Source organism: Sinohyriopsis cumingii, chromosome 15, assembly GCF_028554795.1.
Source record: "Sinohyriopsis cumingii isolate HCF-2022 chromosome 15, ASM2855479v2, whole genome shotgun sequence".
Taxonomy (NCBI): Eukaryota; Metazoa; Mollusca; class Bivalvia; order Unionida; family Unionidae; genus Sinohyriopsis; species Sinohyriopsis cumingii.
Window position 1 is genome coordinate 53,802,896 of NC_142975.1, and position 26,519 is coordinate 53,829,414.

A 26,519-nucleotide genomic window follows, 5' to 3' on the forward strand; every position below is an offset into this window, starting at 1 on the left:
GAATAGACTCAGACCTACTGTCACATAATGTGTACCATATATGTTTGTTTATCACACATGCTAAATTGTGATCAGCATAGACTCAGACCTACTGTCACATCATGTGTACCATATATGTTTGTTTATCACACATGCTAAATTGTGATCAGCATAGACTCAGACCTACTGTCACATCATGTGTACCATATATGTTTGTTTATCACACATGCTAAATTGTGATCAGCATAGACTCAGACCTATTGTCACAAATGTGTATCATATATGTTTGTCACACATGCTAAATTGTGATCAGCATAGACTCAGAACTACTGTCACAAATGTGTACCTTATATGTTTGTCACACATGCTAAATTGTGATCAGCATAGACTCAGACCTACTGTCACAAAATGTGTACCAGATGTTTGTTTATCACACAAGCTAAATTGTGATCAACATAGACTCAGACCTACTGTCACAAAATGTGTACCAGATATGTTTGTTTATCACACATGCTAAATTGTGATCAACATAGACTCAGACCTACTGTCACAAAATGTGTACCAGATATGTTTGTTTATCACACATGCTAAATTGTGATCAGCATAGACTCAGACCTACTGTCACATAATGTGTACCAGATATCTTTGTTTATCAAACATGCTAAATTGTGATCAACATAGATTCAGACCTACTGTTACATAATGTATACCATTTGTTTGTATATCACAAGTGCTTAATTTTGATCAGGATTGACTCAGACCTACTGTCACATATCAAAGCATCATCTTTCTGAGCCATGTTTAACAACTTTGACTCTCTGAAAGACACTGAGAGGTAATCATAGGGATACTTAACCAAATTATTATGGTTTTTGGAGAGTGAATGTCCAGCATGGTGAAGAATGGATCATCATAAAAAGATGGGCAATGAAAATAACATTAAATGCTTCAGCTATCAATGAAAAACCTGCATTGTTTTATGTTATTCCTGCTACCTGTGAATGAAGAAAAAGTGGAAGAAATCGTTCAGTTTTGTTTATCTCAAGCAATTGCTTACATTTCATTTTAGTGATGACATCACATAGAGTCCTTGTGACATCAGTAAAATTATTGTGTCCTTGTGACATCAGTAAAATTATTGTGACAAAAAAACAGCTATGGGCATAAGGGCTGTTCTAAATGTCCATCCAATATCTTTTTACAGCACATGAGCAAAATTGACAGGGATGTTCTGGTACACATAATGTGATGACAGGAGAGGGTTGACACTGTTATAATGTATCTACTTATGACCATAATCTGTTCACACATGATTTGATGGTAAGTTTGGGTCTACACTTTTAAATCTACTTATGATCATAATCTGCTGGCACATGATTTGATGGCACATGACTTGATGGTAAATTTGGATCTAAACTATTAGATCTACATATGACCATGATATGATGGCACATAATTTTATGGTACATTTGGGTCAACACTGTTGGATCTACCTGACAGTAATCTGCTGACACATGATTTTTGATGGTAAGTTTGGGTCTGTAGATGGCAACAAGATATACTGAAACCCTCTGCAGAGGAGTTGTCCTTAGCAGCTGGCATAAAGGCTACACAGTGCTGTGTAAACACCTGTTCTAAGTGTGGGCTCCAAATATGGATAGCTGCAGCCACCACCATCTCTGTGTTTTGCCTATGGACTGATGACCTCATAGTTATAATAAAGAATATTCTGCCAGAGCTTTAGCCTCATCCATTTGAGCTTCCCTCTAAGGTAAGAAACTGCTAGCAGGATGACTTTGAAGTTCCTGCATAACTTATGAAATCATTATCTAGCCTACCTTCATTGACTAATGACCCTCTCTATGGTGGATCCAGTCTGGGGGTGGTTATGGTTCCTCCTCTGCACTTCCGAATTGCAAGGAGCTGGATTCCATAGTTTTTGTAATGGACTGCATACACTATGCAATACATGTTCAAGCAGCTGGATTCCATAGTTTTGTAATGGGCTGCATACACTATGCAATACATGATCAAGCAGCTGGATACCACAGCTTTTGTAATGGGCTGCATATACTATGCAATACATGTTCAAGCAGCTGGATTCCACAGTTTTTGTAATGGGCTGCATACACTATGCAATACATGTTCAAGCAGCTGGATTCCACAGTTTTTGTAATGGGCTGCATACACTATGCAATACATGATCAAGCAGCTGGATTCCACAGTTTTTGTAATGGACTGCATACATGCAATACATGTACAATCAGCTGTGGCTCCATGGCATTGCTTTACCCAATGGTATGCATGGATACTTAGCTGTTCCTAGTTGGGCATGGGACATTGGTATATTTAACTGTGATCCTAAAGGTCTAATAGGGGCTGCAGATGTACATCAGTGTTTTACTATACTGGACCAGGGAAGCTTGCCCCATTGAATCAATGACTTGTAATGGCTGCAGGCGGCTTCATGGCTAACAATAATACTAGACATGGCGAGCTTTTGATGACTAACATGACTACTGGTCCCAAAGTTGCCATGTCTTTGTGTGGATACTATGTCCTGTGAGCTTTTGACCACTATCATTAATAGCAGACCCTAGCAGCTTTTGACTACTATCATTAATACTAGACCCTAGCAGCTTTTGACTACTAACATTAATACTACACCCTAGCAGCATTTGAAGATTATCTTGTCAAGAAGGTCACACTCGAATATAAACAATAAGTGTAGACTTTCACAAACAAGATGATGATGATTCACTTAATCCAAAAATCCCACTTCTGACATCATTGTTGCAGAATAGAAACTGAGTGGGTTTTTGGACTAAATGAATAAGACAAACACAATGTGAGAAAGATGGAAATTTATGAAATGAATGAATAAAGAAAAATATATGATGTCAAAATACAATGATTCTCTCACGCTCTCAACATACAATTGACTCAAATCACTCTACACAACATTCACACATTGAAAATAAACCAAAATATGAAATCAATATGAAGTACAGATCCAAGAAACCTCATGGACTGCAAATACACTTCAAACAGTATTATACCAACAAGAGAGATTCACATAATCTCAAAAATGAACTCCTATTAAGATTCAAAATAATCTTATGAACACAACTAAGATTCAAAATAATCTTATGAACACAACTAAGATTCAAAATAATCTTATGAACACAACTAAGATTCAAAATAATCTTATGAACACAAGGAAGATTTAAAACAATCTTATGAACACAAGGAAGATTCAAAACAATCTTATGAACACAAGGAAGATTTAAAACAATCTTATGAACACAAGGAAGATTCAAAACAATCTTATGAACACAAGGAAGATTCAAAACAATCTTACGAACACAAGGAAGATTTAAAACAATCTTATGAACACAAGGAAGATTCAAAACAATCTTAAGAACACAACTAAGATTCAAAACAATCTTATGAACATAAAAATGCAATTGGAACAATAATTGAACCAAACGTATGCTTCTAGACCCCCTTGTACAGTCGCACGATTCCTTGGGTTGGCCCACACTCTTATCAGCCGCTCGCACCCTTTATGGATCCACCACATGTACAGTCATACATATACATGTACAGACAGCATACAGCACTCTTTTGAATTTGCTATGTCTACGTCCGTGGCACAGATATGCGTACATACATACATACATACTTATCGACAGCACACAGCCTTAGATACTATGGAAACCCCAGACATCTCTAAACAACTTTAGACAGCTTCAGACAGCTCTAGACATCTCTAGCAAACTCTAGTCAACTCTAGTCTTAGTCACAGTCACAATCACAGCAACAGTCACAATCACAGCGACGGTCACAATCAGCCCTATGGCTGGAGAACAATGGAGAGCGTACACTCCTTGACGTGATCCAAAATGACCAGTGTGGGTTTAGAAATCGATCTTACTTAAATCCATAGGAGAGTGAGCAAAAGTCAGGGTAAAATACCCGTGTATATCATGTTATTAATGTCCCTTCGTTGCAAGTAATTTCCAGCAAGGTACTTGTTAATACAGTCGCTTACCTGGAAAAGCACTTATTCATCCTAGATAACGTTGTGCGCATGTGCAACGAGAAATAGTCAAATAGTTCTAAGGCAAAACCAAGTTATTTTTTGCCTAATTCTGTGACAACTACTATCATTAATACTAGACCCTAGCAGCTTTTGACCACTATCATTAATACTAGACCCTAGCAGCTTTTGACTACTAACATTAATACTAGACCCTTGCAGCTTTTGACCACTATCATTAATACTAGACCCTAGCAGCTTTTTGTTGAATAGGTGAGTGTTATGGTACTACATGAAGGTACCTGTTCCCAAAATGGCCAAAGAAATGTTGGTGTTTTGTGATGTAACAAAAAGACAAGGTGGTTCCAAACTCCTATTAAACTGCTCCATGATTTGATGGTAAATTTGGTAAACAAACATAATTCTACAAGATACTTGTAATGAAGGAGTTAATTGCAAAAATCTTTTGTAGTAAACATGAATAATGTATGGAAATGGCAAGTTTTTTTATGATATCAATACATAATGATTTACAGCAATATATTTCTCATTATCAGAAACATTATAAGAAACTTTTTTGGGGGGTCGTAAAATGTATATTAGTGATAAAATTTCAAATATTTAAAAGGTTTTGCATTGTACTAAAGCACATTGAGGGATGTGCCTAATCACCAGCTATTAGAAAAATTTGGGATGGGATAATAGAAAGTGTAATGAATCTGTTGGTCAAATTATATATGCATGCATATATGTATGTTTATATGTATGTTTATATGGATGCTTGTATGTATGTTTACATGTATGTTTATATGCATGTATTTATGGCATGTATCTGGTATCTACCCATTCAACTTTATATTCATCTAAATATCAAACTGCCACTATCTGATTGTATGAGTGTCTTTGCATCTGTCTGTCTTCTGTATAACCACAGCAATTCTTTGGACCTTGTAATTTTTTAAAATGAATTTTAAATGTAACAAGCACACTTTTAACTCCAAAAGATAGAAATATGAAGGGTGGTGGGGGGTGGGTGGGTGTTGAACACCTAATTAACATAACTGAGTATTTTAGACCAACATTTATTGCTCTAAAGTAGTTAATAATTTTCTGCAATGGCTCTGATTGTACTTTCTGTATATTTATCTTTTTTTCTACCTATTTATATTTGTACATCCATCCATCCATCAATCTATGTATGAGGACCCAAATAAGAAATGCATCACTTATACAACACTTTAATTTGTATTGAACCTTCATGATTTTAAACTTTTAATTGATACTTCATACTCTCAAAAACCTAACAAGCACAGGAAATTTATTGTTATGCAAAAATGTTGTGTGGACATCGGTGGTTTCAATCTTTGTTGTAAGCAGGTTATGTTGTGATATAATTAATTACAAGAAATTGATTTTAGAAGAAGAAATACATTTTTCAAAAATAAGGTGGTTTATTGTGGGGTCTGTCAACATATGTGTTACATGAGTGAGATAGAATTAGAGGCAGAACACAATAAAAAGACAACCATAGTGTTGGCATTTTAGACTGGTTACCTTTTTATATTTATTTAAAGGTACAAATTTGAGCCAGAGCCAAACCATGTCCCTGTGAAGAAACCAGCAACTGTTATGCGAACATCCAATGGCATCCGAATGAGAATTTCAAAACGGTAGACTTATCTTCATATGTAAATAAACAATCTGTACCAAGAATATTTCAGTTGCAGCCGGAATCTATATATCTCAGTTACATGGAGTGCCTATTAAATTCAGTGTTTATAAAAGAAAAAAAGAGAGAAAGAAAGAAAAATTGTATATATTTTGTTAATTATGACTTGTGGTTGTTTCCATGGGATTTACAGTGTGAAATATCATGGATAATATTACAGTAATTGTAACAATTGTATGATGCAAGTAATGAAATATTTGTATGCTAATTAAGACTTTATAATCATGTAAATAACTTTGATCAAAGTTCTTTTGGGAGAAAATATAGCTGATATATATGTGACTTAATATAATAAGATTATTGGTAGCTTCTGAAATACACAGTTGCTTTGAATACGACTGGATATACAGCAGGGTCTATTCAAGAACTGAATGTTGAGGGGAGAAAGGCCCCTCCCAGCCTCTCCCATTGCCTTTGTGAAAAACATGTTAATTTTCTGTATCATAAGGGAGATTTAATAAAGAAATAAAGTCTGGCCTAAAAATATTCTTTGTTTTCTAATACATGTATTTTCAAACTGGTTGATTTTTGGGTACAATTATTTTTTCCTATGCGCAAAATGCAACAATTGCATGTTGTAGAAGAGACCCTAGTACATGTGTTTTTATATCACCTGACCTTAAGGCATAGAGATGGCAGCTTTTATTTGTAAGCCATGCAGAATTTACATGTGGCACTTCAATCAACTTGAGATTGTTTAAGTTGCTACATGTCTTATTATGACATAATTCAGTTTGTAAGACCTGACATTGTTGAAGATGTCTGATAACTTAAGTAAAACATCCTTGGAACATCATATTATTGTTTCAAACTGCTACATATATGTACGTGATGAAAGAAGTAGATAACACAACCGGATCTTTTCAATGGACATGCGCATATAATGTTGTAGTAGTATCAGCAATTACTAGGAATCGTGCAGTGGCATAAGTACTTGTAGCAGTGTTTCTTTCAAATAAAATGTTATTCATCATCTGTTAAGGTACACTGTTTGAAAGGAAAATAGTGTAGTTTAATAAAATTGTTGTAAGTCAGATAAATGAAACTAATGTGTCATGTGTATTGTGTGGTACACAAATTCTCAATATCTTCCACTTTTTCAATGAGATGGAAGATTAAATGTGAAAATCATCGATACTTTTAAGAAAAGAAATAATATACAAATCACATTAGACTCTCTTAAGTGGAGATATGAAAATATGACACTTAATTGGAATGAGTTACTTAGAGTCATATGCTTGTTTGTTTACACGATTACCGATACTGTAAACATATTCTGGCACAAAACAAAATTAAGTCATTTATGCATGTAAAAATTACAGCCATACTGATCTGCCATCCATTATGGCTGTTATTACTAAAAACAGAAAAACCTTAGAATGTTTGTTTGTAAAATGACAGCAGAATTTGACCAAGTTTGACATCCTAACTTGTGAACTTTCAAATTTATAGAAATGAGACTGATTCAACAGCACATATGACAACAATTACAAAACAAAATTCCCCAAAAGTATTATATGCCATGAACCTCTCTAAATCATCTTTTAAAAAGTTTGTCAGGCAATCTATATACTTGAGTCTTTTCAAGATTCCTTTTTGTTTCAATAGAATTTGCTGCTGCAGTATGATTTTACGATATTTTACACACATTCTAGATTGCACAATTAATAAGTTATCGCTAAAATGTTAGTTCTGTGTGGAACATTTCTGAGGTTGATAGGTCATTTTCTACGTTAAAACAATCAAGTAACAAATCTGATTGTTTAGCTAGTTCTTTCCTTCAAATACCATATTTTTGTAATAAGGAATTTAAATTAAGTAAATTCCTTTGTATTTGTAAAAAAAAGTATTGACAACAAAGTAGCAAAAGCCATAAATCTCTATTTATCATTTAAAATCAAAGTTTGGAAACTGACAATGATTTTTCTTGATGAAGCCTCTCAATACGTTCTAAAAGTATTTTGTGTGATCATTCATGAAAAGATGGAGCCAGTAAAGGCTAATGTCAGATGGTAGAGAGTTTCATTGGTACTCCAATAGTTGCAGGTTCTATACCCACCAAGACTAGCCCACATTTCCTGACCCTATGTATCCTTGGTGGTGGTACTTACCTGTCATTTCCATGATGTATCCAATCAGTGATTCTAAGGTGATGTTAAAAGCACAATCAAATCAACAGATGCATCTTACAAAGATTTTCTCATCGCAGGAGTTCGAGAGATGCGCTATGCCGCCTGCATAATCTCTTTGATGTCTACCATCATTTCCATTTCTTATGTTATTAAGTCACCGGGTTTTAGGAAATCATCAGCAAATAAATCTAACCATTTCTGCACAAAAGTAAAAATATAAGCTTTTCACATCAAGCATCGCAGTCCGAATTTGATTTTGTTAATTCGTTAAGACTGTTTTAGAAGGAGATTACTAAAAATTAAGTACACTTGTAGCAGATTATTTTGGATTTTTGTAAAATTTTGTTTAGATACAGGTATCTTTAGCTTGATAAATATTTTATGTTCTTCTTTATTTCGTTCTTTGTAGACATTTTTAACAGAACACATGACAAGCGATAGTATAAGGCACCATTTTGCTCGAATTGTTCACTCTTTTCTTTGATCAATGGTCCAACTTAATTTTTTTTATGTCCGGTATTTTTTCAAGAGTGAAGAAAATAGTTTACCAATTTGTATCCCTTAGACCTCACAAGCTCTATATTTAATTAATGATGATGTTTTCAGATAGGACTGGATCCACTGGAACGACGATCACACCCGTGATGCGTTTACATATAATATTTGTATGGGGTATCACGGCAATGGGTATGACAATTACGGCTGAAACAATACGAATGCATGTTCTTGAAGGTCCAGCACGTGATCTAGAGAAAGTCCATCGGATAAGAATATTCATCACACAATTTCTCTCTCTTGAGAGAGAGAGAGAGAGAGAGAGAGAGAGAGAGAGAGATGGCCATCAATGAAATACTCAAATATACATGATTCATATATAGATGAATATTTACATAGGACTTGTGAGTAATCAATTTCAAGCATGTGAAGAAAATCGAGAAAGTCGTCTGGTTTCTTTGCACATATTTAAACACTTCATATTCTGGAACATAAGATAGCTGATATGATTTCGGAAGAAGCAGGCCAATATTCGCAGCCAAAAAAAGGTGACTGCAGATATATAGAAAGCTGTTGGTGACAGATATGACCGAGTTGAAAAATCTGGGACAACGATCACACCAGTGAAGCGCGTGTACATATAATGTTTCTTTGTTTCATATATTGTTTAATGTCTGGTATCTTGAGCAGGAATGCTGAAACTATGAAAATTGATGTTTCCGTTGTTGAGTCAAGAATGCACTAGGTGTGTGTGTGTGTGTGTGTGTGTGTGTGTGTGAGGGAGAGAGACAGACAGACAGAGATGTGCATGAGTGAAATATGTGTGATACATATAATAAAATACGTTTTGTAAGACTGCAAGCAAATGATGAAAATCGGAAAAGCCGTCTGGTATCCTTGATAAAACTTGCAATTTAAACACTAAAGAATTTAGATCATAAGATGGCTAATACCGACCTAGAAAGAAGCAGGCCAAGTATTTACAGTCAAGGTCGGTGATTAACCTTAGAAATAATATCCTGCGTTATTCAACATATCGGTTACACTTTAATGAGGTGCAGGTGCTTGTACACAGGTATAAAACGAGGATTGAATTACATACTTAGTTATTAGGTCATTATTTAGAGCACTGACTTTATTTATAATTCTTGCATGGAGGATAACGCCTCTTTCCATATGCGTAGTATCGGTGCGGTTCGTGTGTTTCACAGGGTGTAAGTTGTCCTAATTCACAATAGAACGAGACAGATCTTACATTACAGGAAAAGTCATCTACAATGGCATGCTTGATATTTCAAATTTAGAATTTTGAATTTTAAAATCATTTATAGTTTTTTTAGATTATAACTTCTTAATCAGGAGAGAGAGAGAGAGAGAGAGAGAGAACTTTCCTATTTATGTGATAGATCGTATCATCTGCTTGGCTGTCTCCTTTCTTGTGCCTCGAGATTGCAAAGCGTTTCCATGAGATGATTTAAGTTTAAATGTATTTTACAGCCATAGTAATGAAGCAATTGGGGTTGTGCAGCAAGTTCTCTAACTTGGGTACAACTTTTCCCTTTATATACAAACGCACTTACTATAAAATGTGTGTGTGTGTGTGTGTGTGTGTGTGTGTGTGAGAGAGAGAGAGAGAGAGAGATGTCCATGAGTGAAATACGCGTGATACATATAATAAAATTTACATAGTATTTGTAAGTAATGATCTACAGGTCTTGTTAAAAAAACAACCTCCCTGACAACGTCTACATGCCTTAAACAATTTAGTATAAATGAAGAGTATATTGTTTCAAAATATTCCTGGTTTAATTTTTAGTGCCTAGCAGCGCCGGATTAAACCCTGTGGAGGCCGTTAAGCAGTCGAAATCTTGGAGCCCCCATCGCAAATTATCTCCTGATACGTTTTATCAATATTATTTTGATCCGTTGTCACGGGACCCCTATGGCCGGTACCTACTCTGCCCACTTGGTAGTCCGGCACTGATGTCCAGATTGATCCTATCAATGTTGCTGCGACGAATTATATTTGGGAAGGAAACTGAAGAATATGGGGACGATCATTTCGTTTTAAGGGGGTGGGGGTGGAAGGGGGCTTAGGATTTTCTTTCAAACCAGATAATTATTTTTAGTTTACGTCAAGACGGTTGAATTCAATTTTGTTTCAACAAACATAATGGATATTATTTATATCTAGTCTATCATTTTTCAGCTATTTGTGGTCGCGAATTTGGTTTTTAAAACTCCGAGGCCAATCTCCCCCACCACCACGACGAGAAAACAGTAACTAAATGGTCGGTTCCTTTTAAGTTAACAGCAGCTCATCGATTTTGTTGGTTAGATAATGCCTTTATAGTTTAAAACAAGTGCTCAGAACATAGTTGGATTTACCAGGCTTCTTTGATGGATACACGAAAGATTACGAACAAGGTAATAACAAGCAAAGAATTTATACCACTTTCAGCGACATTCTCTCCTGTCGACCTTTTGGACCTGTTTGCAAATTTCTTCCATGACAAAGGTTAATAGATTAGAGAAAATTTTGACAATACTTTTTCAGTTTACTCATCGACACCATACAGTTGTGATACAGAACATACACGACATCCTTTAACAGCATTTCAATCGGTCTCTATGGATTTAGTGCATACATTTGTGATGAAGAGAATCCCAAAGTCACGTGAACTCTATCCGATTCCGATATCACTGTTTCCTGGGGGCTTAGGTTCAATATTGGCTTTACTAATCAATGGTATCAATCCTTCTCTCTCATCTGCGGATTTCCCATCATTTTTCAAAGCTGAATGTGTAAAGCCTCTGTTGAAGAAAGAGACACTGGACCTCAACGATTTAAAGAACTACCGCCCTGTTTCTTACCTATCATCCATTTAATAAAATCTTAAAATAAGTAATTTTATACCAACTTGTATCTCATCTGAGTTCTTATCTTTTTTAAGCAATGTGAGTCTGCGTACATCACATGTATATGGTATTGAAGCTGCTCTTCTGGGAGTAGCTAACGACCTTATTTTTGCTTTGGATAATGAACAGATTTACAGTCTCACCCTCCATGACTTGTCTTCAGCATTTCACATAATAGACTAAGATATATTACATCATCGTCTTCACCATGTATTTAGCATTTACGATACAGCCTCACTGATGACATTTAACAAGCTGCAGATTAATGGTTATAAAGCTGATTTCATACTGATCATCATTACCTCAAACATTATGCATCAACAATATCAACATTAAATTTACACAATCAGGACGAAACCTAGGTGCCTTTTTCTGCAGTACTCTCGCATTATGCCAATATAAAATGAACAGATGCAAGACTGCTTATATGGAGCGGCAACGCATCAGCTCCATTCACAATTTTCTTTCGATTGATATCACTAAAACACTTTTGTTTCTTCATACGTTCAATACTGGGCTATTGTAGTTCAATTCTGTCTGATTCGTCTCAATATCTACTGCAGAAGCTTCAAAAAGTTCAAAACACGATTGCTCCTATCATCCTTAGAGTACGCAGAACTGAGCACCCCTCCCCGTGCTCTGTAACATTCACTGACTACCCGTTCGATCCAGAATCAAACACAAAATCTGTTAATTATGCTATATTTACTTGACTGGCTGCAGTCCAATATATCTATCTGACCTCACCCAAGTGTAAACCCCATTTAGAAACTCACGCTCCACTTCCGAACCTTTATTCTCTTTAATATCGCTGTTAAAATGAAGTCATATGGACAATGTTCTTTTTGCGTACCAGGCCCAACTACGTGGAAGGAATTGTCCATGTAGCTTAGACTCAAGAAGACTGCGATCTCATTCAAGGAATGCTCTTAAAGCTTAAACACATACTTAAAAACTAAATAATTTTACCTCCTTGATTATTGTCAGCCGGTTTTGTTTTTGTGTTGTAATTTCATATTGCTTCGTTTGAAATTGTGTCGTTAGAAATATTTTAATGTTATCTTATATTGTACAGCGATTAGAGCTTCTAAAGTTTAGACGCCGTATTAAGTCCACATTTTTTATTACTGTTGTTATTAGTATTATTATTAGGATTATTATTATTAAGTAGGATAATTTCCGATTTATGTTGTTTGGCCGCAGACAATGTTTTCTGTCATGTAGATAACTTCTAAACGGTTCTAAATATGAAAGTCTAATTTCATGGGTTCTTAGTTTGTACCATGCTTCTCACAACTCATTCTTTCAGAATATGTTGGCGCCTGAAGCATGTTTTAACACCAGGGGCATCAAAGCCTTAGTACATCTACTTTACGCCTTAATTTACGAGTACGTTGACTGGATCCTTCCTTAGATCTCCTATCACAGATTGAAATCCGAAGAAAAACAAAGAAAAGGAAGCGGACTCTGTTTATAGACTTATAGGCGCTTCACTGTGACGCCATAGGTATATTGTGAAGGATGCCTTCGGCTACCTTGCAGCTTCATCAGCCTTGTACTCGATGACTGCAGGTAAATAATTCCTTACATTTCCCTTCAACGATGCAATCTGAGTTGAGTGTGATACATTTATCGAAGTGTACGGTTTTCTCAAAGTGGCAATTTATTTGCTAAATTTACAGCTTTTCGGCAGTGGTGCTGTCGTAATTAAGAAAGGTAACCAATTGTGAGGCGTATGAGTTTGTGCAAAAGCCGTGTATGTTTTGCTCTTGAAGTTGGCGGTTCCATTCAGTCACCAGCCATAGAGAAGAGAGGATCGCGGAGGAGTTCCGCGAAGCACAGCCGCTGTAGATGAGGAAGGAAAGGGACTGCAAACCAGTCCAGGTAAATTTGCAATGCGTTGAACCGGATTGTAACCAGTCGACCTACTTACCCATCGAAGCAACTCGAAAAACCTGGAGCAGCAAACAGCAAGAGGCACAGTGGCATGACATTAAATCAGTCGGAGTGTTGGATTGAAAAGCGGCAAACCTGACGGCGAAACATGAAAAGTGTAAGAAGGTGCTTACCTTTGAGGAGGGATGAGCCTTCATTCGCAACGAACACACTCGCAGGAGAAGTTACAAGAGACTTTGAATCGCTGACTGTATTGGGATTTCATTTGGTTTTTAAAAACGCCTTTCGAGCACGACTTTTACTTAAATTACAAATCTGAGGTTTCGCGAGCCATCGTCTACGAATGTGAAACAATAGTAAATAAGATTAATAAATTATTCAATGGCGACTTATAGCCCGAATTGGTTTTATATTTTGAACGGAATAAGTACACTGATTTCACAAAGGTCTAAATTTGAATCAAATAAGTCAATTCATAACAAGATAGATCATTAAAATTACAATATGTGGATAACTTATAATTGATCGATAGGGGCAGCATTTGATTACAATACATCATTAGCGTTTCGGTTTATGACACTGCCCGATTGAACTTCTGGATATATTATTTTCAAACTTGACCTTACCGACATTGTGAATTCAAATTTCGTACACAGTCAAATAGTGCGCACATGGGCCGAACGCGACTTAAATAAAGAGCAGTCAGCCATACACGTTGACTTTTGACTGGCGTTATCAGAAGTGCGTGCAAGATGCGCAAACCTTAATAACATCACTGGTATACAATGTGTGAAACTCGCCAAAAAGTTCCTGCAAGCGCACATGACCATTAAACGGGAAATATTACTGGTCCTGTCCACAAACAGTTTGTTCTATATTTCATCATAGAAGAAAAGAAAACGGAGTCACTGACGCGATTGCAAGTGCAGCTGGACATGTCCATCATCTTTGAGCATGATTAATTAGATGTTGAAATATGGAAAATAAGATATTTATATCAGTAATATTTATTAAATTTAGTAAATTCTGCTTAACATGGCCACAGCTTACAGGTCATGACACCCATGAGTACTATTCAGTGGATCCAGATCCAAACAACCCGTCTAGAGGCCAAACAACCGGTATAGAGGCCAAACAACCCGTCTAGAGGTTGGGCATCATACTGTGTTGCTGTCAATGATGACCATAATAAGAATCATCTTCTGACTTGCAATCAATGACCACGTCAGAACTAGACCGACCCTCCAAAGATGAGACCATGGTATCCAAAGTGCAGCTGTCCATGAAACTATGTCTGCGGAATGAGTTCCACAAGTGTATTTCTGGAACTGAATCAAATGCATTAGTATCAGCAGATTGTAGCTGTAGATCAAACAATATGGTGATGGCGTTAGCATATATTCTTGTTTTCATGATCCACTCGTATTTTGAATATTACAATCACTCGATATAACTAAAAATCCTTCTGGTCAGACTGAGTGGCAACTTAGTTTTTTTCTTCTGCTGACTGCCGTGGAATTAGCTAGCATCGGACCGACGGAACTTCGGCAAATTTCGCACGCTGCCGGTTTATAAGCAGGTATCGCAGAAAGATCATCAGTCAGCGCAGTAAATTATGATCTAGAAATAGGTCAAGCAAAACAACATGACATGACATAAATAATATTATTAGGAATTCACATAAAGTGATTCAAATCAACAATTTCATCAGCTCATTTAAGAGTCAAAGGCAGAGTCACTATCTCTTAGTGCGTAAATAGGGCAAAAACTATTTTGTACAATAAAAATGAAATGTTAATTTACCTGGATCTGTTTATTTTGGATTGTGCATCTAGTAGCATCGTTTACCCCCCCCCCCTTCGTATTGCTCTATGTTTACTCTTGTCACAATTATTTCCGTACCTGCGACGAATGTTTAATCTGAACGCAGTAAATATCCAGCTTTGCAATTTTAATTAGCGTTGGCGATCAAATATATTTCAATGTTCGTGAGATAAAATCATTAGCATAACACACAGGACCGGCAACTAAATTATTTTGACCTTTAGCTTCCATAATAAGTCTCCAGCGCTTGACAGTGAAACTGAATGCTGTTTGACGACCACGACGTTAAAATGTCCGTTTAAACTAAGCTATGCAATTTTGGGGAATTATCAAGAAACCGTGCCCAGTGTTTATCCTCGCAGTGAAGCAGCCAACTGATTCAGTATAATCCATGCAGTTGCTGAAGTTGAGGACTCATATTTATTGTTTTATGGCAGATATTTCATTACAATGCATGATAGAACGATATTTTGTTAAAACGCAAATTTAGCGATGCTTGGATTATCCCTGGAATTGAAATTTAATAACACGATATTGTATAGAGGTTATCAATAGGTGTATAATTTTCTTTGAAAGTCTCCGATACTTGAGTATGAAGCACAGGGGCTCGTATAGTTGCTTACAATTTACCTGTCATACATGTACTATATAGTAGTTATACTTTGTGGTATTAAGCAGCTTGTACTGCGAGAATGACCAACGGCGTTTTATTCACAATCCACGAACCAATCAGCTAGGCTCTAATACACGTGGATACACATTATTCCATGATGCCGTTCTTTAAAGAGCACAATTAGTCCCTAACATCAATATATATATCACATAGTTGATTATAAAAAGTTGCAACGTAACTACCTTCGAATTTACAAAGCTTGTTTTTATTGTTATTTTCAGATTTCTCTCAATACGAGTCGTTCGTTTCCAAATTATGACATTTTCATCCTGTGACTTTATTACAAGGTTTACAAGCCATGAAACTTGAGCCTGATGAGGGATATTTATCTCATTCAGTCCCAAGTAGACCAATACTTCTAACCTAGGTAGTAACTTCCTTCTCACCAGATTCTGTTCGGCTCCTTGGCAAAGCGGTGGGTTCAACGCAGTAGTACAATATCGTAACTGTTTTTTCTTAATATGTGGTGAAGAACTTTTTAGACAACGCATTACCTGCTCAACACCGGAACTATTACGTGCATTCCTCTATTGCATGCCTCTATTACGAAAGCTTGATTATAACACACATCTAAAACTGCAAATTCTTGAATGGCGCCGTGTAAATAATTTCTGCATACGGATTTCCCAGTAGTAATTTGACATTGTTATGTATAATTAATTTGCATTCTTTTTTTGTTTTTTTATATATAAAAATTTCATTATATGTTATGGTCGGCCCTAGGCCCCGCGTACTCCTAACGCCGCCTCTGTATATTACTATAATGTAATATTGTATATTGGACTTAACCTTGTCCAAAATCACTAAAAACTGCCACACTGCAGAAATCGTAGCGATATGACTGAAATTTTTTTTAAAGCTACGTTAAAAATCCAAATCACACACACATTCTCCAAAATCAAGTTTATTTACAACTTGACCCGAATTATTGATTTTGTATTTTCTGAAAGCAACTAATACATTGCTAAAATATTCTCTCTATGTATGGGTTCAATATCAGGATCATTATTAATAGAAATAAACATTTATTTGGGTCTGGATCTTGGTCTAGATTATTGGAATCCCCCCCACCTCAATTTATCTGGCGTACCTAACATAGTCCAGGGCATATATTATAATTTTAGTAATAGACTTTCTACTTATGACTAACATGTTATTTTGTAAACATTTAGAAGTTTCAACAAGGTCATTTTTTGTTAGGTTATAGTTTTTTTAATAGTAAATGCTAATTGTGACCTTAGGTTTGAGAACTTTATAATCTTGTCACTGGAAAGATTATTCATTCGTGCTTTAACAGCCAATCAAAATCAAGTTATTGTTGTGTACAGTATTTGATTTGGAATTATTCAAATTATTTCTTCTCTGGAAATACAAAAGTGTTATGATAACGTTCTTGGGAATAGAGACTTGAATTTATACTGAAATTTCAAGAGAAGAAACTGCTTTTGTGGTGTTTATTCTTGTTTTTGATGGTCTGTTTTCTATTGGCAATTTTGCTAGCAAAACCTCTCCCCATTCCAATATACATTCCCATTTTCTTGGAAAGAAGTGGCATGACACTTATCGTTTACTGTTGATCATATTATTTGCGTATACGACTTGTAAATTAAAGCAAAGGCTTTCTTGACTTCGGTTATAATTTGTTATATTGACAATAAATATTGATCGCTGTGAATTCCTGGAGTAGGTAATATCTGTTTCCATGATTACTTCTAGTTAATGGACGTCGATGAGAAGAAAACCAACATATTAACACACATACCCAACCACCGCAAAGAGAGAGAGAGAGAGAGAGAGAGAGAGAGCATGGAACTGACCAACGACAATTTCAGTGGTGCATGGTATTTGGAATTATTCAAATTATTTCTTCTCTGGAAACCCTAGCAGCTTTGACCACTATCATTAATACTTGACCCTAGCAGCTTTTGACTACTAACATTAATACTAGACCCTTGCAGCTTTTGACTACTATCATTAATACTAGACCCTAGCAGCTTTGACCACTATCATTTATACTAGACCCTAGCAGCTTTTGACAACTATCATTAATACTAGACCCTAGCAGCTTTTGACAACTATCATTAATACTAGACCCTAGCAGCTTTTGACAACTATCATTAATACTAGACCCTAGCAGCTTTTGACAACTATCATTAATACTAGACCCGAGCAGCTTTTGACAACTATCATTAATACTAGACCCGAGCAGCTTTTGACAACTATCATTAATACTTGACCCTAGCAGCTTTGACCACTATCATTAATACTAGACCCGAGCAGCTTTTGACAATTATCATTAATACTAGACCCTAGCAGCTCTTGACCACTATCATTAATACTAGACCCTAGCAGCTTTTGACAACTATCATTAATACTAGACCCTAGCAGCTTTGACCACTATCATTAATACTAGACCCGAGCAGCTTTTGACAACTATCATTAATACTAGACCCTAGCAGCTTTGACCACTGTCATTAATACTAGACCCTAGCAGCCTTTTGTTGAATAGGTGAGTGTTATGGTACTACATGAAGGTACCTGTTCCCAAAATGGCCAAAGAAATGTTGGTGTTCTGTGATGTAACAAATAGACAAGGTGGTTCCAAACTTCCAATAAACTGCTGCATGATTTGATGGTAAATTTGGTCTGCACCGTTAGATCTTTATATGACCCTAAACTGTTGGTACATGATTTGATGGTAAATTTGGGTCTACACTGTTACAAGTGGAGTTTAACTTATACCTGGTTAAATGAAAGTATTTTCACATTTGCACAACACTGATACAAAGTACTTTAAACATAAGTCACAAAGGTTTATAAAGATGCATTTGCATAGAAATTTATGTTAATTTTTCATATATGTGTATAATTGTATGAACAAAATTAACAAACATAGTTTTACAAGATGCATGTAATGAAGGAGTTAATTGCAAAAATCTTTTGTAGTAAATATGAATAATGTATGGAAATTGCAAGCTGTTTTATGACATCAATACATAATGATTTACAGCAATATATTCCTCATTATCAGAAACATTATAAGAAACTTATTTTTGAGGGTGTGGTCATAAAAATTAGTGATAAAATTTCAAATATTTAAAAAGGTTTCACATTATACTAAGGCACATTGATGGATGTGCCTGAATCACCAGCTATTAGAAAAATTTGGGATGGGATAATAGAAAGTGTAATGAATCTGTTGGTCAGATTATGTATGCATGTTTATATGGATGTTTGTATGCATGTTTACACATATGTTTATATGCATTTATTTATGGCATGTATCTAGTATCTACCCATTCAACTTTATATTCATCTAAATATCGAACTGCCACTATCTGATTGCATGAATGTCTTTGCATCTGTCTGTCTTCTGTATAACCACAGCAATTCTTTGGACCTTGTAATTTATTAAAATTAATTTTAAATGTAACAAGCACACACTTTTAACTCTCAATGATAGAAATACGAAGGGGGGGGGGGTTGAACACCTAATTAACATAACTTAGTATTTTAGACCAACATTTATTGCTCTAAAATAGTTAATAATTGTCTGCAATATCTCTGATTGTACTTTCTGTATATCTATCTTTTTATCTACCTATTTATCTACCTATTTATCTTTGTACACCCATCCATCTATCTGTATGAAGACCCAAATAAGAAATGCATCATTTATACAACAGTTAAATTTGTATTGAACCTTCATAATTTTAAACTTTTAACTGATACTTCATACTTTCAAAAACTTGACAAGCACAGGAAATTTCTTGTTATGCGAAAATGTTGTGTGGACATTTGTGGTTTCAATCCTTGTTGTAAGCAGGTTATGTTGTGACAATTAATTACAAGAAATTGATTTTTAGAAGAAGAAATACATTTTCCAAAAATAAGGTGGTTTATTGAAAAGCTTTTAGTATTTGAAAAGCGCACAGAAATAGTTAATTTTTATCAACGACCAGAATACTGACGTATTTTTCCTGGCAGAAACATGGCTAAAAACATCAGGCGATGAGCCCAAGTGTGCGGATCTAACACCCACTGGTTACTCCATTAAGTCGTTCCCCTGTAATTCTCGCGGAGGTGGAATTGTTTTCATCACAAAGAACTCCGTGATAAAATGTCTTAACCACACCACAACATTCAATTTCAACCACACATCATTTGAACTAGTCCAAGCCACACTCACAATGCCTATACACACTCACACTGGAGCAAAGTCAGTCCATTTTATTCTGCCTATATCGCCCTCCTCCTAGTAGAAAAAATAAGCTGTCTGACTCTCTCTTTTTGGAGCAGTTTCCAAATCTCCTGGACTATGGAAATTCAATAGGTGGCAACCTGATTATTCTTGGAGATTTCAACTTTAACTTTGACTGTCCCGGAAACTCAAATAAATCAAAACTCACAGATTCCATTAATGTTTTCAACCTCAAACAGTCAGTTAACCAACCCACCCATAAACATGGTCACATTTTAGACTGGATAACTCGATAACTGCCTGCGTTCATTGCTTGACAAACATGCCCCAGCTGCCAAGTGCAGAGTATCAATTCAAAAGTGTTCTCCATGGTATAGCAGTGTTACGGACCAGCTTCACACTGCTAAAAGAGACTGTGGTAAAGCTGAGAGGCTCTCTCTTTCCACCAGACTCACTATTCATAAGCAAATCTATGAAGCCTCTAAGAACAATGTCACAAATGTAGTCCATGCAGCGAAATCAGACCACTACACTACTAAGATCATGGAAAGTTTCAGCTGCAAAGAGCTCTTCGAGATTACTAACAAGCTAATGTCAAGGAACAAATCTACACCACTACCTTCTCTCCAGACGACCATCCGGACATGTTGCAAATTTCTTCCGTGACAAGTACAAACCATTAGAGATAAGCTTGACACAACAATTTCAATTGACTCTTCGTCACCATACGGTTGGGATACAGAATTTGAGCGGCAACCATTAGCAGCATTTGAACCTGTCTCCATGGATTTCGTACGTACAAGCCTGATGAAGAGTGCACCAAAGTCATGTGAACTTGATCCAATTCCAGCATCACTGCTGCTTGAGTGCTTAGATCCAGTATTGCCTTCACTAACTGATGTTATTAATACCTCATCAAGGGAATTCCCACCATTTTTCAAAACTGCCATTGTAAAGCCTCTTCTTAAGAAACCAACACTAGACCATAACGATTTAAAGAACTACCGCCCAGTTTCTAATCTCCCATTCATATCAAAAATCTTAGAAAAGGTTGTTCTATCCCAGCTTGTATCTCATCTAAATTCAAACAGTCTTTTTAGCAATGTACAATCTGCATATCGCCCTTGCCGCAGTACTGAAACTACTCTTCTAAAAGTAGTTAACGACATTCTCTCTGCGTTGGATAGCGGAAAGATTTTGGTCCTCACCCTCCTTGATTTGTCTTCAGCATTTGACAAAATAGGCTATGATATATTACTTCACCGTCTCCAGCATGTATTTGGCATTCATGATACAGCCTTACTGTGGTTCAAGTCCTACTTGGTCAACAGGACAGAAATTGTATCTGCAAATGGAATACACTCCAGCCCAGTTGATCTATGTTGTGGTGTTCCACAGGGGTCTGTTCTTGGACCTGTTCTCTTCATTATGTACACTCAGTCACTCTCAAGTGTCACAGATCATCATACAGTGTCTCATCAATTGTACGCTGATGACACCCAAATATACAAATCTAGCCACCCAACTGAAGTTGATGCTACCATCCAAGGTGTAGAGAGGTGCATTTCTGATGTGAAATCATGGATGACATGTAACAAGATGCAGATGAATGATGATGAAACTGAGGCCAGGCTAATCACAACACAAGGACTTTATCATTCAGATCCTTTACCTCAAACAATAAATATCAGCAACATCAACATTAAATTCACACAATCAGTACGAAACCTAGGTGTTACTCTGGACAGTACTCTCACATTGCACCAACATGTCACGAACATATGCATGGCTGCATATCTTGAGCTGAGACGCATCAGCTCAATTCGCAAATATCTTTCAGTTCATACCACTAAAACACTTGTGTGTTCATTAGTACTTTCAAGACTGGACTATTGTAACTCAATTCTGTCTGGTTCATCTCAATATCTGCTCCAGAAACTTCAAAAAGTTCAAAACACAGCTGCTCGGATCATACTTAGAGTACCACGATCAGAGCACACCTCGCCACTGCTCTATACCCTACACTGGCTATCCATTCAATCCAGAATGAAACACAAAATATGTTCTCTGTGCTACGTTTCACTGTCGGACTCTCGTCAAACATACCTATCCGACCTCACCCATGTGTACACACCAGCAAGATACTTACGCTCCTCTTCTGACAACCGTATGCTCATTATTCCCACTATGAAAACAAAGTCATATGGACAGCGTTCTTTTGCATACCAGGGCCCAGCAACGTGGAATGAATTGCCCACTGAAATTAGACACAAAGATACAGTGATCATATTCAAGAGGGCTCTCAAAACACACTTTTTCGACTGCAAGAACAAACTTAAAGACCTAATAATATTTCCTACCTGAAATATTTTCAGCATTTTTTAAAATTTTTTAAAGTGTTTTTCTAATTTTATGGTGTTTGATTTTGTAATAATATTGTTATATGCTTTTTATCTTATAGGTGTTGTCTAATGTGGTAAAGCGCTTAGAGCTTCTAAAGATTAGGCACTATACAAAGTCCTCATTATTATTGTGTGGGGTCTGTGGATATATATACACATGTGTTACATGAGTGAGATAGAATTAGAGGTACAGCACAATAAAAAGGTAGCCACAGTGTTGGCATTTTAGACTGGTTACCTTTTTATGTTTATTTATAGGTACAAATTTGAGCTAGAGCCAAATTATGTCCCTGAGAAGAAACCAGCAACTGTTATGCGAACATCCAATGGCATCCAAATGAGAATATCAAAACGGTAGACAAGCCTTTGTATGTAAATTCAATCGGCATGACATTGGAATGACAATTTCAAAACGGTAGACACGCCTTTGTATGTAAATTCAATCGGAATAAGATTAGAATGAGAATTTCATAAAGGTAGACTTATCTTCATATGTAAATACAATCTGTACCAAGAATATTTTAGTTGCAGCCAAAATCTATATATCTCAGTTACACTGATTGGTTGTTAAATTTAGTATTTTTAAAAGAAAGAAAGAAAGATAGAAAGAAAAAAAGAAAGAAAATTGTATATATTTTGTTAAGTATGACTTGTGGTTGTTTCAATGGGATTTACAGTGTGAAATATCATGCATAATATTACAGTAACTGGGGTTAATATTATAAGATTATTGGACATCATTAAACAGAATTCATTTATGAAATACATTCAGAAATTCAGCTTCTGAAATATATAGTTGCTTTGAATATGACTGGATATTACGCAGGGTCCATTCAAGAACTGAAAGTTAGGGGAGAAAGGCCCCTCCTAGCCTCTCCCATTGTCTTTGTGAAAAACATGTTAATTTTCTGTATCAAATAGGAGATCAATAAAGAAATAATGTGTGGCCTGAAAATATTATTTTCTAATATTTTCAAACTGGTTGATTTTTGTGTGCAATTTATTTTTACCTATGCGCAAAATGCAACAATTGCATGTCATAGAAGAGACCCTGATACATGTGTTTTTATCTCACCTGACCTCAAGGCATAGAAATGACAGCTATTTATTTGTAAGCCGTTCACAATTTACATATGGCACTTCAATCAATTTGAGATTGTTTAAGTTGCTATTCATCTTATTATGACATAATTCAGTTTGTAAGACCTGACGTTGTTGAATATGTCTGATAACTTAAGTAAAGCATCATTGGAACATCAAATTATTGTTTCAAACTGCTACATAAATGTATGTGATGAATGAAGTCGATAATGCAACCAGATCTTTTCAATTTACATGCTTTTGCATAATCAGCAATTACTAGGAATCGTGCAAGAGCATATGTACTTGTAACAGTGTTTCTTTCAAATAAAATGTTATTCATCATCTGTTAAGGTACACTGCTTCAAAGGAAAATAGTGTAGTTCAACAAAATTGTTGTAAGTCAGATAAATGAAACTAATGTGTCATGTGCATTGTGCGGTACCAAAATTCTCAATATCGTCCACTTTTTCAATGAGATGCAAGATTAAATGTGAAAATCATCGATACTTTTAAGAAAAGAAATAATATACAAATCAATTAGACTCTCTTAAGCGGAGATATGAAAATATAACACTTAATTGGAATGAGTTACTTAGAGTCATATGCCTGTTTGTTTACACGATTACCGATACTGTAAACATATTCTGGCACAAAACAAAATTAAGTCATTTATGCATGTAAAAATTACAGCCATACTGATCTGCCATCCATTATGGCTGTTATTACTAAAAACAGAAAAACCTTAGAATGTTTGTTTGTAAAATGACAGCAGAATTTGACCAAGTTTGACATCCTAACTTGTGAACTTTCAAATTTATAGAAATGAGAATGATTCAACAGCACATATGACAACAATTATAAAACAAAATTCCCCAAAAGTATTATATGCCATGAACCTCTCTAATTCATCTTTTAAAAAGTTTGTCAGGCAATCTATATACTGGAGTCTTTTCAAAATTCCTTTTTGTTTCAATAGAATTTGCTGCTGCAATGATTTTACGATATTTTACACACATTTTAGATTGCACAATTAATAAGTTATCGCTAAAAAGTTAGTTCTGTATGGAACATTTCTGAGGTTGATAGGTCATTTTCTACATTAAAACAATCAAGTAACAAATCTGATTATTTAGCTAGTTTTTTCCTTCAAATACCATATTTATGTAATAAGGAATTTAAATTAAGTAAATTTCTTTGTATTTGTAAAAAAAGTATTGACAACAAAGTAGCAAAAGCCATAAGTCTCTATTTATCATTTAAAATCAAAGTTTGGAAACTGACAATGATTTTTCTTGATGAAGCCTCTCAATATGTTCTAAAAGATTTTTGTGTGATCATTCATGAAAAGATGGAGCCAGTAAAGGCTAATGTCAGATGGTAGAGAGTTTCATTGGTACTCCAATAGTTGCAGGTTCTATACCCACCAAGACTAGCCCACATTTCCTGACCCTATGTATCCTTGGCGGTGGTACTTATCTGTCATTTCCACGATGTATCCAATCAGTGATTCTAAGGTGATGTTAAAAGCACAATCAAATCAACAGATGATCTTACAAAGATTTTCTCATCGCAGGACTTTGAGAGATGCGCTATGCCGCCTGCATAATCTCTTTGACGTCTACAATCATTTCCATTTCTTATGTTATTTAGTCACCTGGTTTTAGGAAATCATCAGCAAATAAATCTAACCATTTCTGCACAAAAGTAAAAATATAAGCTTTTTACATCAAGCATCGCAGTCCGAATTTGATTTTGTTAATTCGTTAAGACTGTTTTAGAAGGAGATTACTAAAAAATAAGTACACTTGTAGCAGATTATTTTGGATTTTTGTAAAATTTTGTTTAGATACAGGTATCTTTAGCTTGACTTTTGTTATATGTACATATTGGGTAGACTGCTCTTGTAATATTTTTGTTTCCTCCAAGAAAACTCAAGAGCACTATATATATATATATATATATATATATATATATATATATATATATATATATTCAACCAGTGGGCGGAACATAAATATAAAAAAGACTACATATTCAGTTGCTTTGGAATGGGATCTGGATTTCTCAGTGGCCAAATTATGGACGTTTAATTGGACATAAGCTATATCAGCATGAAATGAAACAGAGGCTGTATTTTTCAGTTGTTGATTGAATATGACCAATCGTTTAACGCTGTCATAACATTATCTTCAAATCTGTCAAAGAAAACGAAGACTTGAAGTAGTAGTTAAATAAATATTTTATGTTCTTCTTTATTTCGTTCTTTGTAGACATTTTTAACAGAACACATGGCAAGCGATAGTATAAGGCACCATTTTTCTCGACATGTTCACTCTTTTCTTTGATCAATGGTCCAACTTAATTTTTTTTATGTCCGGTATTTTTTCAAGAGTGAAGAAAATAGTTTACCAATTTGTATCCCTTAGACCTCACAAGCTCTATATTTAATTAATGATGATGTTTTCAGATAGGACTGGATCCACTGGAACGACGATCACACCCGTGATGCGTTTACATATGATATTTGTATGGGGTATCACGGCAATGGGTATGACAATTACGGCTGAAACAATACGAATGCATGTTATGAAAGGTCGAGTACGTGATCTAGAGAAAGTCCATCGGATAAGAATATTCATCACACAATTTCTCTCTCTCTCTCTCTCTCTCTCTCTCTCTCTCTCTCTCTCGATGGCCATCAATGAAATACTCGAATATACATGATTCATATATAGATGAATATTTACATAGGACTTGTGAGTAATCATATACAAGCATGTGAAGAAAATCGAGAAAGTCGTCTGGTTTCTTTGCACATATTTAAACACTTCATATTCTAGAAAATAAGATAGCTGATATGATTTTGGAAGAAGCAGGCCAATATTCGCAGCAAGAAAAGGTGACTGCAGATATGTAGAAAGCTGTTGGCGACAGATATGACCGAGTTGAAAATCTGGGACAACGATCACACCAGTGAAGCGTGGACATATAATGTTTCTTTGTTTCATATATTGTTTAATGTCTGGTATCTTGAGCAGGAATGCTTAAACTATGAAAATTGATGTTTCCGTTGTTGAGTCAAGAATGCACTAGGTGTGTGTGTGTGTGTGTGTGTGTGTGTGAGAGAGAGAGAGAGAGAGAGGG

At 35.6% G+C, this 26,519-nt stretch overlaps 1 protein-coding gene across 1 annotated transcript in view; it reads left to right on the forward strand.

The window, feature by feature from the left end:
* Nucleotides 1-6,236, forward strand: part of LOC149781813 (cytochrome P450 4F5-like) — a 66,158-nt gene extending 59,922 nt beyond the window's left edge. Inside the window, exon 11 of the mRNA XM_089935985.1 lies at nt 5,596-6,236. Coding sequence (XP_089792111.1) covers nt 5,596-5,695 — 100 coding nt within the window. The 3' untranslated portion in view covers nt 5,696-6,236. The remainder of the gene's footprint in view (nt 1-5,595) is intronic.
* The last annotated feature ends 20,283 nt before the right edge of the window (nt 6,237-26,519 follow it).